Source organism: Erinaceus europaeus, unplaced genomic scaffold, assembly GCF_950295315.1.
Source record: "Erinaceus europaeus unplaced genomic scaffold, mEriEur2.1 scaffold_882, whole genome shotgun sequence".
Taxonomy (NCBI): Eukaryota; Metazoa; Chordata; class Mammalia; order Eulipotyphla; family Erinaceidae; genus Erinaceus; species Erinaceus europaeus.
Window position 1 is genome coordinate 10,231 of NW_026647929.1, and position 13,916 is coordinate 24,146.

A 13,916-nucleotide genomic window follows, 5' to 3' on the forward strand; every position below is an offset into this window, starting at 1 on the left:
TTAACACCCTTCATAGAACAAGAGAATTACATGATCTCTCTCTCTCTCTCTCTCTCTCTCTCTCACACACACCCCTCAGAAAAATTATTCTAGTTAAGGAATGTAGAAGATGTACAATGGGTTGGGGTTGGGTGGCACACTGGATTGAATGTACATAGTACAAAGCACAAGAACCCACGCAAGGTTTCCGGTTCAAGTCCCCAGCTCCCCACCTGCAGGGGGATTTCGCTTCACAAGTGATGAAGCAGGTTTTTAGGAGTCTATCCCTCTCTCTCCCTCGCTATCTCCCCTTCTCCTCTCAATTTCTCTCTGTCCTATCCAATTTTAAAAAAGAAAGAAAAGAAATGACCGCTAGGAGCTGTGGATTCATAGTGCTTGCACCCAGTCCCAGTAATATCCCTGGAGGCAAAAAAAATGCAAAGTAGGCCTGGAATTGGCGCAATAGATAAGGGATTGGGCTCTCCAGCATGGTATTCGAAGTTCCATCCTCAGCATCTAAAATGCTAGAGTAATGGTCTGGATCTCTTGCTCCTGAATAAATAAATGTTTTGTATAGAGACAGAGAAAAAGTTGAGAGAAGAGGGGAGAGATAGACACTTCCAGCACTGCTTCACTGCTTATAAAGCTTCCATCCTGCAGGTGGGGACTAGGGGCTTAAACCAGGTCCTTGTGAATTTTAATATGTGTGCTCAACCAGGTGTGCCATTGCCCAGCCCCTTAAATAAATACCTAGCAAACAAGGAACATACAGGATATGGCAAAGACCAGAGAAGCAATGGTTTTTACATTCAAAGTGCTTACAGTTTACTCTGGAAAAGAGACAAATGATTATCAGCATTTACCAAGCATAGACTTTGCCAGGCATTGTTCTAAGTACTTCATACACATTAACTCCTTCATATCAATACTTCACAATTTACCCTGTAGAGGAGATAATATTTCAATCTTTATTGTCCAGCAGAGAAAACTGGGACTCAGAGGACGATGCCCAAGCAGGTGGACTGAGCTTTAATACTCAAGAACTTAACTCCCATGTAATACTGCATCTTAGATACACATGAAGAGCAACAGGTTCTAAGTGAGGGTCGGAGTCTGGGGGACCATCTGACCTTGTCCTGCAGAGTGAACCATGGATTCCTATCTTGGAGTGGTGACTTCAAGTCTGACATGTGACATTGGCTGGAGTTGTTGGAGAAAGTGATTGGAAAGAATCCTGGGGAGAAGGAGCAGTTAGTTAAGAGGTTCTGAGATAGAATATAGGGTACTAAGGGGGGACTGAAAGTCCTGCAGCATGGCTTGGTCACAGAGAATAGGTGGATGGGAGCCGGTGGAAGTTTATTTGCATAGTGCTGTGTTTTGCCATGTGCGAGACTGAGGTTTGAATCCGATCTGAAGGAAGCTTTGGTCTCTTTAATCCCCTCTTCTCTCTCCTTTCTCCTTCTCCTTCTCTCTCTCTCTCTCTCGGTGCCGGCACCATGAATCCACTACTCCCAGTGGCCAACTTTCCCCTCTTTCTTCCTTCCTTTTTTGTTGTCTAATTTTTAAATATTTTTATTTACTTATTTATTACTGAATAGAGACAAAGAGAAATTGAGAGGGGAGGTGGGGGTAAAAAGGGAGAGAGACAGAGAGACACCTGCAGCCCTACTTCACCATTTGTGAAGCTTTCCCCCTGCAGGTGGGGACCAGGGACTTGAAGCTGGTCCTTGTGCACTGTAATGTGTGCGCTCAACCAGGTGTGCCACCACCTGGCCCCTCTTAGATCAAGAATTTCACACAAGAGTGACAAAGAAGTCAGAATACCACTCTGGTACACATGACACTGAACATTTAACAGGGGACCTCAGGCATGCTAGTTCTCAGTTGTTTTTCCTTTGTCCTTTCTAACTTCATCTCCTGCTACTCTTTCTTTTACCAGAAAATAAGCACCCACTTTATTAATAAAATAGCTATAGAAAAAGCTTTCCAATGTCTTAGAAGGAAAACAACACAGACCAGCACTACTTGTTGAGGATGAAGTGCCCACATTTGTTCTGAGGCCTTCCTACCACACCACAGATGTTTGATCAGGACAATTACCACCCGTCTGAAGCTCTTGCTATTTCTCAATGTGGGTAGGAACTTCATAGTTAACTCTTCAAACAGAAGACAGAAACTGGTGTTATTTCTGTTTTTTTTTTTATTTTTTTAAAAAATATTTATTTATTTATTCCCCTTTTTTTGTTGCCCTTATTGGTTATTTCTGTTTTGTAAACTTTTGGTGTAAAGAGAACACATCAATATGAAAAACTGTCTTTTTCTGAATTCAAGGAAAACTGTGAAGTAATCTTATCACTTTTTTCCTGATATGGTCTTCTGGAGTGCTGTGTCAGGAATCCTTTTTCCATTGCTAGCATATGTCTGGGTGAGAGGAAAGGGTGGAAAGGTGCCAATGCTTCACACAGCCAGTGCAGGTGATGCTTTGAGTCTACCACCTGTCCACTGGCTGCAGCTGTGTTGAAGGCAGATGCAGCAGCCTGATGAGGCAGCCCAACCATTACCTCTTCTTGAAACTGTATTTTTTGCGTTCATAGAATAGATCTGTCTTGGAACTCCCCAAGTTGACAATCTCTGGCCAACCATCTCTATCCTTCTCCTGGATGGTGCATTCCATACAATAATAGGCATCAGAGACTCCTGGACCTCCACAGATCACACAGCACTCCACCACATTGTTCGCAGTCTTCGCATAGCTACTCCAGCTTGTTTGTGGCAAAAGATCAAATCTAGATGATGTTTAGCCATAGCTACCAAAGTAAGCGACGCGCCCCTCCTACTACTCTTTCTTGAACACACATACCCTACTCCTACCATACACACTTTGACCAGTGATCTTTTTTTTTTTCTTATCTCCAGGGTTATTGCTGGGGCTCGGTGCCTGCACTACGAATCTATGGCTCCTGGAAGCTATTTTTTCCCTTTTGTTGCCCTTGTTATTTATCATTGTTGTTATTACTGTTGTTGTCGTGGATAGGACAGGGAGAAATGGAGGAGGGGAGGACAGAGGGGGAGAGAAAGATAGACACCTGCAGACCTGCTTCACCATCTATGAAGCGACCCCCCTACAGGTGGGGATCTGGGGGCTCGAACCGGGATCCTTATGCCCGTCCTTGCGCTTTGCGCCACGTGCGCTTAACCCACTGTGCTACCGCCCGGCCCCCGGCCAGAGACCTCTTTACTAGTCTTAAAAAACAAGGAGGCAGCCTCCTACTTCAGGGGCCTTTGCACTTGGCTCTCTTCTCCCTAAATTTGAAATGTGACACCCCCGAGTTATTATTACCACAGACAGCAACTCAGCTCCTGCATCAGATCTTTACTCAGATGTCTTCAGAGACAACTATCCCATTTAAAATGTTGTAATGAAGAGATTTGGGTAAAAAAAAATAAGAAAGGGTGTGAGTATTTTAATCTTGATTACGGCAATTCGCCCATGAGAACACAGGTAGTTCTCACTTTCCAGTTCACTAGTGTATCACCTTAGTCTAAAACAGTCTTGCAGAGAGAAAACCCTCAACAGGTGTTTACCTAGACTGCTAAGGACTTTGATCAGACACCTCTTTACTGTTCTTCAGACACAGGAGGCAGCCTCCTGCCTCAGGGGTCTTTGCACTTGGCTCTCTCCTCTCTCTGAATTTGAAATGTGATGCCCTCGAGTTATTTCTACAGACAGCTCCTCAGCCCTTGCACTTGTTAAACAGACGAGGCCCAGCGGTAAATTTACCTATTTATAATCTTCACCGTAATCCTGTGACGAAAATACGAGTACCAGTTTCATTTTTACAGAAATGAGAGAAAGGGCGAAACTGACGATTAGAGAACAATCAAGGCACTTGCCCAGGGTTACAGAGCTAGCAGGTGGAGCGGCGGTTCGAGGAAGGAAATGAACGAAGTCCCATTTGGCTGTCATGTCAGTGCAGGAGCGGGAATGGACCCAATGGCAGCAGAAGCCATCGGGGGCTGAGAGTGCGGATAACTCTGCCCGTTGTGCAGCTCAGGTGGAGCAGAGGGCGCGGGGATGCTCGGGGAACGGCGTGGCGACCGACACAACCCGCCACGGCTCAGTCCCGGGCTGGACTGGAAGCAGGAAGTGGCGGCGGGCGGCGCGCAATGACGTCACGGCGGCGCCGGCGGTAAAGGGCGGGGGGGAGGAGGAGGAGCGAACCGGGCTTATAGGGGGCGGCTGCACAATCTCCGGGATCCCCAGGCCTGGAGGGGGGTCTGCGCGCGGCCGGCTGGTTCTGCCCGCCCGTCCGGTCCCGAGCGGGCCTCCCTCGGGCCAGCCCGATGTGACCGGGCCCAGCGGAGCCTGAGCAAGGAGCGGGTCCGTCGCGGAGCCGAGGGCGGGAGGAACATGACATCGCGGAGGTGAGGAGCCCCGAGGGGCCCGGTTCGGGCCTCAGCCCGGCACCCGCCCCCCATCCTGCCGCGATCGCTCAGCCCTGCCCGGGAGGGGGCGCCCCAGCCGGGCTGCGCACTCTGGCCCGGGGGACAGGGGGCCCGGGGTGTCTCTGGAGCTCCTTACTCTGCTGGGGCGGGGGGCCGGGCCCGCCGCGCCCCCACCCTCGGGTCCCCATTCATTTCCTGCCTCCCCGAGTTCCGGCTTGCGCCGCCCGGGGGATGCCCGGCGGGACCCGGGCAGGTAGAGCTGGCGGGGGAACCGCGGGCGCCGGGCGCCGGGCTCGGCGCCGCATTCCTGACCCATTGCCTCATGAGAATTGCCTCATGGAGATTCCGAAATAACCGAGCTCACTTGGGGAAGCTCCTGGGCCCGGGACTCAGGAGCGAGTCGAACCGGCCCGGCCTGGCCTCCGACGGTCAGTCGGCTCCGGGTCACTCTGCCGCCCGGCGCCTGTGGGGGCTTTCTCGGGGTCCCCAGCCTGGTCACTCGCCTTTTTGCATCTCCTCCCCGCCCCCTACCCGGTCGCCCCTCACGTGCCAGAAATGGAAAAACTGACTGTATCGGCAGCTATTAGAAGTATTTCCTTCCTCTGAGATCTTCGCTTTGGGAGACGGGAGGGAAGGGAGCTGTATCTTCAGTTGTTTGGTCGTTCATCGCAACCTTAAAACTCAGGTAGCATTATTCATCCCCGTTTTACGGATGTGGAAACTGAGACTCAGCTGTTCCATGCTGGTAAATGACAGGTTTGGAACTGAAGAGTCAGGAGGATGACTGAAATGCTAATTAGGTCTTTTGAGAGTTCACCGTCATAGTACTAATAACTCACATTCATTTAGCTTTCATGGCAAACCCAGACACAGTTGATCTTTCCAACCCTCCTGTTGATAGGTACTGTTGTGTGTGTTTCTAAATCGAAAGGCCAATTTCAATCATTGAAGGTTTATCAGATGGATAAGTGGTGGAGTTAGAATCCCCACTGTTAGCCATTGCTGTTAACTGCAGCTGTTACTCTTCTATAATGACCACTAGTCATTTGTAAGCCTTAATTTTGTTGTGAAACAGTAGTGTGACCTGCTGTTTTCAGATACCAATCCTGCTATTTTGTATCACCACTCTTTATGTACTTTTCACACAGAAGACCCATTGTTTGGTTTTTAATCCCTTGATTGGCCTGTGGTGGTCACTGTCTCAGACATGTGAAAAGCTGTTTCAAACACTTGGGGGTTGTTTGAATGAGAGACTTGTCAAATTATTAATGTCTTCTCTAAAGACACCTGAAGGCTGTTCATTTTATGGATCTGGAACCAAAATACAGAAAAAGAAAAATTTGAAAACTCATGGGAAGCGAGTGATTTGGGCAGGTCTTGGCTGGCAAGTGCTTCACAGATCTGGCTAATGTATAACTCCATTTCAACAGAATAGTTTATAGCCTCAAATGTTCTAATTCTTTTTTTTTTTTTTTTCCTCCGGGGTTATTGCTGGGATTCGGTGCATGCTGGCACTGTGAGGCTGTTTTTTCCCTTTTTTTTTTTTTTTTGCCTCCAGGGTTATTGCTGGGGCTCAGTGCCTGCACCATGAATTCACTGCTCCTGGAGGTCATCCCCCCCCCTTTTGTTGCCCTTGTTGTGGCTATTATTGTTATTGTTGATGTTGTTAGTTGTTGGATAGGACAGAGAGAAATGGAGAGAGGAGGGGAAGACAGAGGGGGAGAGAAAGACACACCCGCAGACCTGCTTCACCGCCTGTGAAGCGACACCCCTGCAGGTGGGGAGCCGGGCTCGAACTGGGATCCTTACACCAGTCCTTGCCCTTTGTGCCATGTGCGCTACTGCCCGACCCCCAATGTTCTAATTCTTTAGGGAGCTTTTTAAAGTAAAACAGTTGTCTATTCTTTAATCTGTCAAATAGCCATTGAGCCTTTTGTTCCTTGTGTCTGCTCTTCCAGGCAAGTAAGGATCTGCTTCTCTAGGAGACAAAAAGACTATGGGCTGGGGGTGGGGAAGGAACAGGGTGGTAATAGACCCTACTTTGTCGAGCTTAGAAGCTGGGAAGAGTGAAGATAGCCAAAAACAGCAAATGGTTAAGGTGACAGTTTGAAACAGAGTGATTCTTTTCATCTAGTCCTTCTTCATTTACCTGTTATAGAAAAGAAATGTGTGCTACCTAAAAAGTCAGGTTGTCAGCATGACACATGTAATTGGGAATTATTCTTATTTTTTTATATTATTCAGAGCCAGTTTTATTTTGACATGTAAATGCCATATAGTAAGTTGCACATGCTTAATGGACAATTTGATAACATTTTTGACATAATGTGTCCACTTGGGACAATTTGATAATATTTTTGACATAATGTGTCCACTTGGGACATTTGATAACATTTTTGACATAATGTGTCCACTTGTGCAATCATCTCAGCAATCAAGATAATGGTCACCCCCTTGAATTGTTTTCTTTTGCCCTTTCTAATTTCTTCCTGGTTTTCAGGCAACCTCAGTTCTGTTTTCTGACTGCATTTCCTAGAATTTTACGTTAATATAATTTTATGTTTGGCTTCTTCAGTGCAGCGTAGCTGTTTTGAGAGTTTATCCATGGCATGGAGGCACTGCTATTTGTTTTTCTGTTCACCTGTTGATAGACACTAAGGTTGTTTCTAGAGTTTGACTATTACAGAGAAAGGTGCCCCAAAGCTCAAGTGCAGACTTTTTTTTTAAATTCTATTTATTTATTAATGAGAAAGATAGGAGAGAGAGAAGGAACCAGATATTACTCTGGTTCATGTGCTGCCAGTGATTCAACCTGGACCTCCTGCTTGAGTGTCCAGTGCTTATCCAGTGTATGATCTTCTGGACTTTTTTTTTCCTACCCTTTTTTAGATGGAACAAATATGAAATGTTTATTGAGAAAGAGTTCTTGAGTGAGCATTCAGGTAGATAATCTCCAGGAGAGAAACATCCAGTAGCTCAAATTTAATACCTTAACAAGATTGAACTTGTCAGACTAACATTCATTCTTCTTTCTTCTGTCTCCATCAACCATTCCTCTGACACAAGCACTTTAGGGAAGTAAGGAAAGATAACAACAAAAAGGATAGATAATACATTCTCTCCCTCCTCCACACCAGAAAAAAAAAAAAAAAAAGGAGGGAATCATTTCTTCTTCTTCATTAATCATTTTGAGTTTCTTTTTTTTTTTTACTTTTTTTTTAAATTGGGGAATTAATATTTTACATTCAACAGTAAGTACAATAGTTTGTACATGCATAACATACCCCAGTTTCCCATATAACAATACAACCCCCACTAGGTCCTCTGAATCCTTCTTGGACCTGTATTCTTCCCACCCACCCACCCGAGTCTTTTACTTTGGTGCAATACGCCAACTCCATTTCAGGTTCTACTTGTGTTTTCTTTTCTGATCTTGTTTTTCAACTTCGGCCTGAGAGTGAGATCATCCCATATTCATCCTTCTGTTTCTGACTTATTTCACTCAACATGATTTTTTCAAGGTCCATCCAAGATCGGCTGAAAACGGTGAAGTCACCATTTTTTACAGCTGAGTAGTATTCCATTGTGTATATAGACCACAACTTGCTCAGCCACTCATCTGTTGTTGGACACCTGGGTTGCTTCCAGGTTTTGGCTGTTACAAATTGTGCTGCCAAAAACATATGTGTACACAGATCTTTTTGGATGGATGTGTTGGGTTCCTTAGGATCTATCCCCAGGAGAGGAATTGAAGGGAATCAATTATTTTTATTTATTTATTTATTTTCCCTTTGTTTTTGCCCTTGTTTTATTGTTGTAGTCATTATTGTTGTTGTTATTGATGCCTTCGTTGTTGGATAGGACAGAGAGAAATGGAGAGAGGAGGGGGAGACAGGGAGAAAGATAGACACCTGCAGACCTGCTTCACCGCTTGTGAAGCGACTCCCCTGCAGGTGGGGAGCCGGGGGCTTGAACCGAGACCCTTATGCCGGTCCTTGTGCTTTGTGCCACTTGCGCTTAACCGCTGCGCTACCGCTCGACTCCCGGGAATCAATTCTTATTGGAGTACCAGGAAACAAAAGAGTACAGGTGTTTTGTTTTGCCTCCAGGGTTATCACTGGGGCTTCGTGCCTTTTTTCCATTGTTGTCATTGTTATTGTTGTTGCTATTATTTTGAAACATTTATTTATCCCCTTTTGTTGCCCTTGTTTTACTGTTATAGTTATTGTTGTTACTGATGTTGTCATTGTTGGGTAGGACAGAGAGAAATGTAGACAGGAGGGGAAGAGAAAGATAGACACCTGCAGACCTGCTTCATCGCCTGTGAAGCCACTCCCCTGCAGGTGGGGGGGCTCCAACCAGGATCCTTATGCGGGTCCTTGCACTTTGCGCCACGTTTGCTTAACCTGCTGTGCTACTGCCTGACTCCCTATTGTTGCTATTACTGTTGCTAGATAGGAGTTCTATCTGTTGATAGAGAGAAATTAGAGAGGAGGGGAAGGCTGAGGGAGAAAGATAGACACCTGCAGACATGCTTTACTTCTTTCGAAGTGACCCCCCCCTGCAGGTGGGGAGCCTGGGGCTCGAACTGGCATCCTTGGGCTTCGTACTATGTGCACTTAACCGGATGTGCCACCTCTCAGCGCCCTAGTGCAGGTGTATTATTATTATTGTTGTTGTTAATAATAATAATGTTATTATTATTATTTTGCCTCCAGGGTTATTTCTGTGGCTCAGTGCCTGCACCGTGAACCTACTGCTCCAGGAGGCTATTTTTTTCCTTTTGTTGCCCATGTTGTTTTATCGTTGTTGTGGTTATTATTATTGTTGTTATTGCTGTTGTTGGATAGGACAGAGAGAAATGAAGAGAGGAGGGGAGGACAGAGGTGGAGAGAAAGATAGATACCTGCAGACATATTTCACTTCTTGCGAAGTGACCCCCCCCCCCTGCTCAAACAGAGGTCCTTGTGCTTTACGCCATCTGTGTTTAACCCATTGCACTAATGCCCGACCCCAATGCAGGTATTCTCTTATGAACGTATACCTTTATTTATGCCAATAAATGTTTATCAGTGTTATGGCTAGATCATATATCAATAGTAGATAGATATCTATGTATTATAAAAATTATCAGTTTGTCCACATTCTCCCCAATATTCCCCTGCCTCTCCTCCACCATTTTAGTGGCTGTACTGCTGTATCTCATATTTATTTATTTTTTTTATCTTTATTTGTTTATTTGATAGAGACAGCCAGAAATCAAGAAGGGGGAGGAAAAGATGGAGAGAAAAGACACCTGCAGCATTGCTTCACCACTTGTAAAGCTTTCCTCCTGCAGGTGGGGGACCAGGGACTAGAACCCTGGTCTTTTGTGTACTGTAACATGTGCACCCAACCAGGTGTGCCACCAGCTGGCCCCTCACTATAGTTTTAGTTTGTATTTTTCCTCATGTTCAATCATATTCATCAACTACTAAGAATAATTATTTTAATGAGAGAGAGGGAGAGAAAGATACCCAGGGAAAGATTGAGTTGAGCACTGCCCAGCTTTGGCTTATGGTGATGCTGGGGATAGAACCTGGGACTTCAGCATGAAATCATTTTTGTTTAAATATTTATTTATTTATTGGATAAAGACAGCCAGAAATCGAGAAGTGAGGGGAGTAGAGAGGGAGAGAGACACCTGCATTATTGCTTCACCACTAACATAGCTTTCCCCCTGCAGGTGGGGACTGGGGGTTTGAACCCTGGTCCTAGCACATTGTAACATATGAGCTCAGCTAGGCGAGCCACCATCCAGCCCTAGGCATGAAATCTTTTGCATAACCATTTTGCTGGCTCCCCAGCCCTAAGGATCTTTTTTATTTTTTATTTTTTGCCTTCAGGGTTATTGCCGGGGCTCGGTGCCTGCACTAGAATCCACTGCTCCTGGAGGCCATTTTCCCTTTTGTTGCCATTGTTGTTACTGTTGGTATTGCTGTTGTTGTTGTCGGATAGAACAGAGAGAAAGCGAGAGAGGAAGGGAAGATGGGGAGAGAAAGATAGACCTGCAGATCTACTTCACCGCTTGTGAAGTGACCCCTATTGGTGTGGAGCCCTGTCCTTGGGCTTTGCACCATGTGAGTTTAACCCGCTACGCTGCCACCCAACCCACAGCCCTAAGGATTTTTATAGCTGGGGCTCAGTGCCTGCAATACATATCCACTGCTAGATGCCATTTTTTTCATTTTGTTGCCGTTGTTGTTGCTGTGGTAGGATAGGACAGAGAGAAATCGAGAGCGGAGGGGAAGACAGGGAGACAAAGATAGATACCTGCACACCTGTTTCATCCCTTGTGAAGCGAACCCCCTGGAGGTGGGGAACCCGGGGCTCGAACTGGGATTCTTATACAGGTTCTTGGGCTTCATGCCATATGCTCTTAACCCACTGTACTTCCGCTTGGTCCCTGATTTTTTTTTTTTTTTTGCCTCCAGGGTTATTGCCGGGGCTTGGTGCTTGCACCACGAATCCACTGCTCCTAGAGACCATTTTTCCCCTTTTGTTACCCTTGTTTCATCATTGTTGTGGTTATTATTGTTGTTGCTATCATTGGATAGGACAGAGAGAAATCGAGAGAGGAGGGGAGACAGTAAAAAAGACAGCTGCAGACCTGCTTCACCGCCTATGAAGCGACTCCCCTACAGGTGGGAAGCCAGGGGCTCGAACTGGGATCCTTACACCGGTCCTTGCACTTTGTGCCATATGCACTTAACCCGCTGCGCTACCACCCGACTCCGATATATATATATATATATATATTTTTTTTTTTAAAGCTCATAGATTCACTGAATTTTAGGTCCCACAGGTGGTTGCCTTGGCAGAGCCAGACCATATGATCTCCACCTCTGCTCTTAGGTAGAGGGTAAGAAATAGAGAGGTTATTTGTAACAGCCAAAACCTGGAAGCAACCAGGTGTCCAACAACAGATGAGTGGCTGAGTAAGTTGTGGAACATATACACAATGGAATACTACTCAGCTATTAAAAATAGTGAATTCTCCTTCTTCACCTTACCTTGGATGGAGCTTGAAGGAATCATGTTAAATGAGATAAGTAAGAAAGAGAAGGATTAATATGGGATTATCTCACTCAGACAGAAATTAAAAAAATAAGAACAGAAGGGAAAACACATAGCCGAACTTGGGTTGGATTTGGTTTGTTGCACCAAAGTAAAAGACTCGGGTTGGGAGGGGAGGATTCAGGTCCTGGCTCATGTTGGCAGAGGAGGATCCATAGGGGGTTGAATTTTTTTTTTTTAATTGGATAGAGACAGAATAACTGAGAGGGGGTAGGGTAGGTAGAGTTAGAAAGAGACAGAGAGACACCTGCAGTCCTGCTTCACCACTCATGAAGCTTCCCCCTGGAGGTGGGGACCAGGGGCTTGACCCTGGGTCCTTGCGCATAATAATGTGAGCACTTAACCAGGTGCACCACTGCCTGGCCCTGAGGAGGTTGAATTGTTTTGTGGAAAACTGAAAAATGTTACACATGTGCAAACTACTGTATTTTATTGTTGACTCTAAACCATTGATCTCCCAATAAAAAAAAAGAGAGAGAGAGAGACAGGAAAGAAGTGACACTGCAGCAAAGCTCCATCACTCGTGAAAATTCCCTTGCTCAGGTGCTTCCATGTGGTGGTCTGGGGTTGGAACCTAAACCTTTGTGCATGAAGAACGTGTGCACGCAGCCTGGTGAGGCCCTGCCGGCCCCATATTAATTAATTTTCATGTGCTTATTTGTCCTCTATCTCTTTTTTGGTGACTTGAGTGTTTGATTGATATCTTCCTTTTTTTTTAAGACAGAGACAGAGAGACAGATTGAGAGACCACAGCACTTAAGCTTCATGCAGTGCAGTGAGGCCCAGGCTTGAATTTGAGTTGTGCACATGGCAAAGCAGCACACTGTACAAGTGAGCTATTTCCCCAACCCCGTCTCTTTCTCTTTGATCCACTTTTTTTTTTTGTATTATTGTATTATGTTTAAGAGTTCTTTACTGTAGGTACAAGTCTTTTATCAGGATTTTGAATATTTTTGAATATTTTCTTAGACTGAGATTTGTCTTTTCATTTTTTAAAAAATTAGTTTTTTGCCTCTAGGATTATCATTGGGGCTGAGTACAAGCATGATTACACTTTCTTTTCTTTTTCTTTTTTTTTTTTTCCTTATGACAGAGAGGGAGAGGAAGTAAGAGATACCTACAGCACTGTTCTACCTGAAGCTTCCCCCCTGCAGGTGGGGACTAGAGGCTTGAACCTGGCTCCTTTTTGCATGGTAGCCTGTGCAATCTACCAGATGTGCCACCACCCAGCCCACCTTTTCATTTTGAAAGATTATTTTATTTATTTATTTATTTAAAAAATTAATTATTATCTTTATTTACTGGATAGAGACAGCCAGAAATCGAGTGGGAAAGGGTGATAGGGAGACAGAGAGACACCTGCAGCCCTGCTTTATCACTTGCAAAGCTTTTCCTTTGCAGGTGGGGACCGGGGGCTTGAACCCTGGTCCTTGAGCACTGTAACATGTACACTCAACCAGGTGCACCACCACCCAGCCCCAAAAGATTGATTTTATTTATACATATGAGAGTTGCATATGTGACCGAGAAGCCATGGTGCCACTCTGATACCTGCGGTGCTGGGGATCAAACCAGGTGCTTTAGACATGTAAGGCATTTCCTCAACCATGCCTTTTTTTCATTTTTCATTTAAACTTATTATTATTATTTTTTTGCCTCCAGGGTTATTGCTGGGGCTCGGTGCCTGCACTACGAATCCACTGCTTCTGGAGGCCATTTTTTCCCTTTTGTTGCCCTTGTTGTTTATCGGTGTTGTTACTATTATTGTCGTTGTTGTTGGACAGGACAGAGAGAAATGGAGAGAGGAGGGGAAGACAGAGAGGGGAAGAGAAAGATAGACACCTGCAGACCTGCTTCACCGCCTGTGAAGCGACTCCCCTGCAGGTGGGGAGCCGGGGGCTCCAACTGGATTCTTTACGCCGGTCCTTGCGCTCTGAGCCATGTGCACTTAACCCGCTGTGCTACTGCCCAACTCCCAAGCATTGGACTCTTAAGCATGAAGCCCTGAGTTCAATCCCCAGCAGCACATATACCAGAATGATGTCTGATTCTCTCTCTCTTCCCATCCCTCTCATTGATAAATAAATAAAATATTAAAAGAAAATAGGAGAGGAAGATAGAGAAGGGGAGAGAAAGATACCTGCAGACCTGCTTCACTGCTTGCAAAGTGACCCCCCTGCAAGTGGGGAGCCAGGGGCTCAACTGGGATCCTTGCTCAGGTCTTTCTGCTTCATATGATGTGTGCTTTTCAAATTATTATTATTATTTAAAAAATTTTATTTATTAATGAGAAAGTAGGAGGAGAGAGAAAGAACCAGACATCACGCCAGTACATGTGCTGCCAGGGATTGAACTCAGGACCTCACGCTTGAGAG

General features: G+C 45.4%; 1 protein-coding gene and 1 pseudogene across 1 annotated transcript in view; one reads left to right on the forward strand and one right to left on the reverse strand.

Annotated features, from left to right (window-relative positions):
• Positions 1-1,874: 1,874 nt before the first annotated feature.
• LOC132536529 (PHD finger-like domain-containing protein 5A) lies at positions 1,875-3,921 on the reverse strand (annotated as a pseudogene).
• Positions 3,922-4,191: 270 nt separating this feature from the next.
• LOC132536528 (tyrosine-protein phosphatase non-receptor type 11-like) overlaps positions 4,192-13,916 on the forward strand; it is a 33,519-nt gene continuing 23,794 nt past the window's right edge. The window contains exon 1 of the mRNA XM_060184531.1: positions 4,192-4,404. Within this exon, the coding sequence (XP_060040514.1) occupies positions 4,391-4,404 (14 nt within the window). The 5' untranslated portion in view covers positions 4,192-4,390. The remainder of the gene's footprint in view (positions 4,405-13,916) is intronic.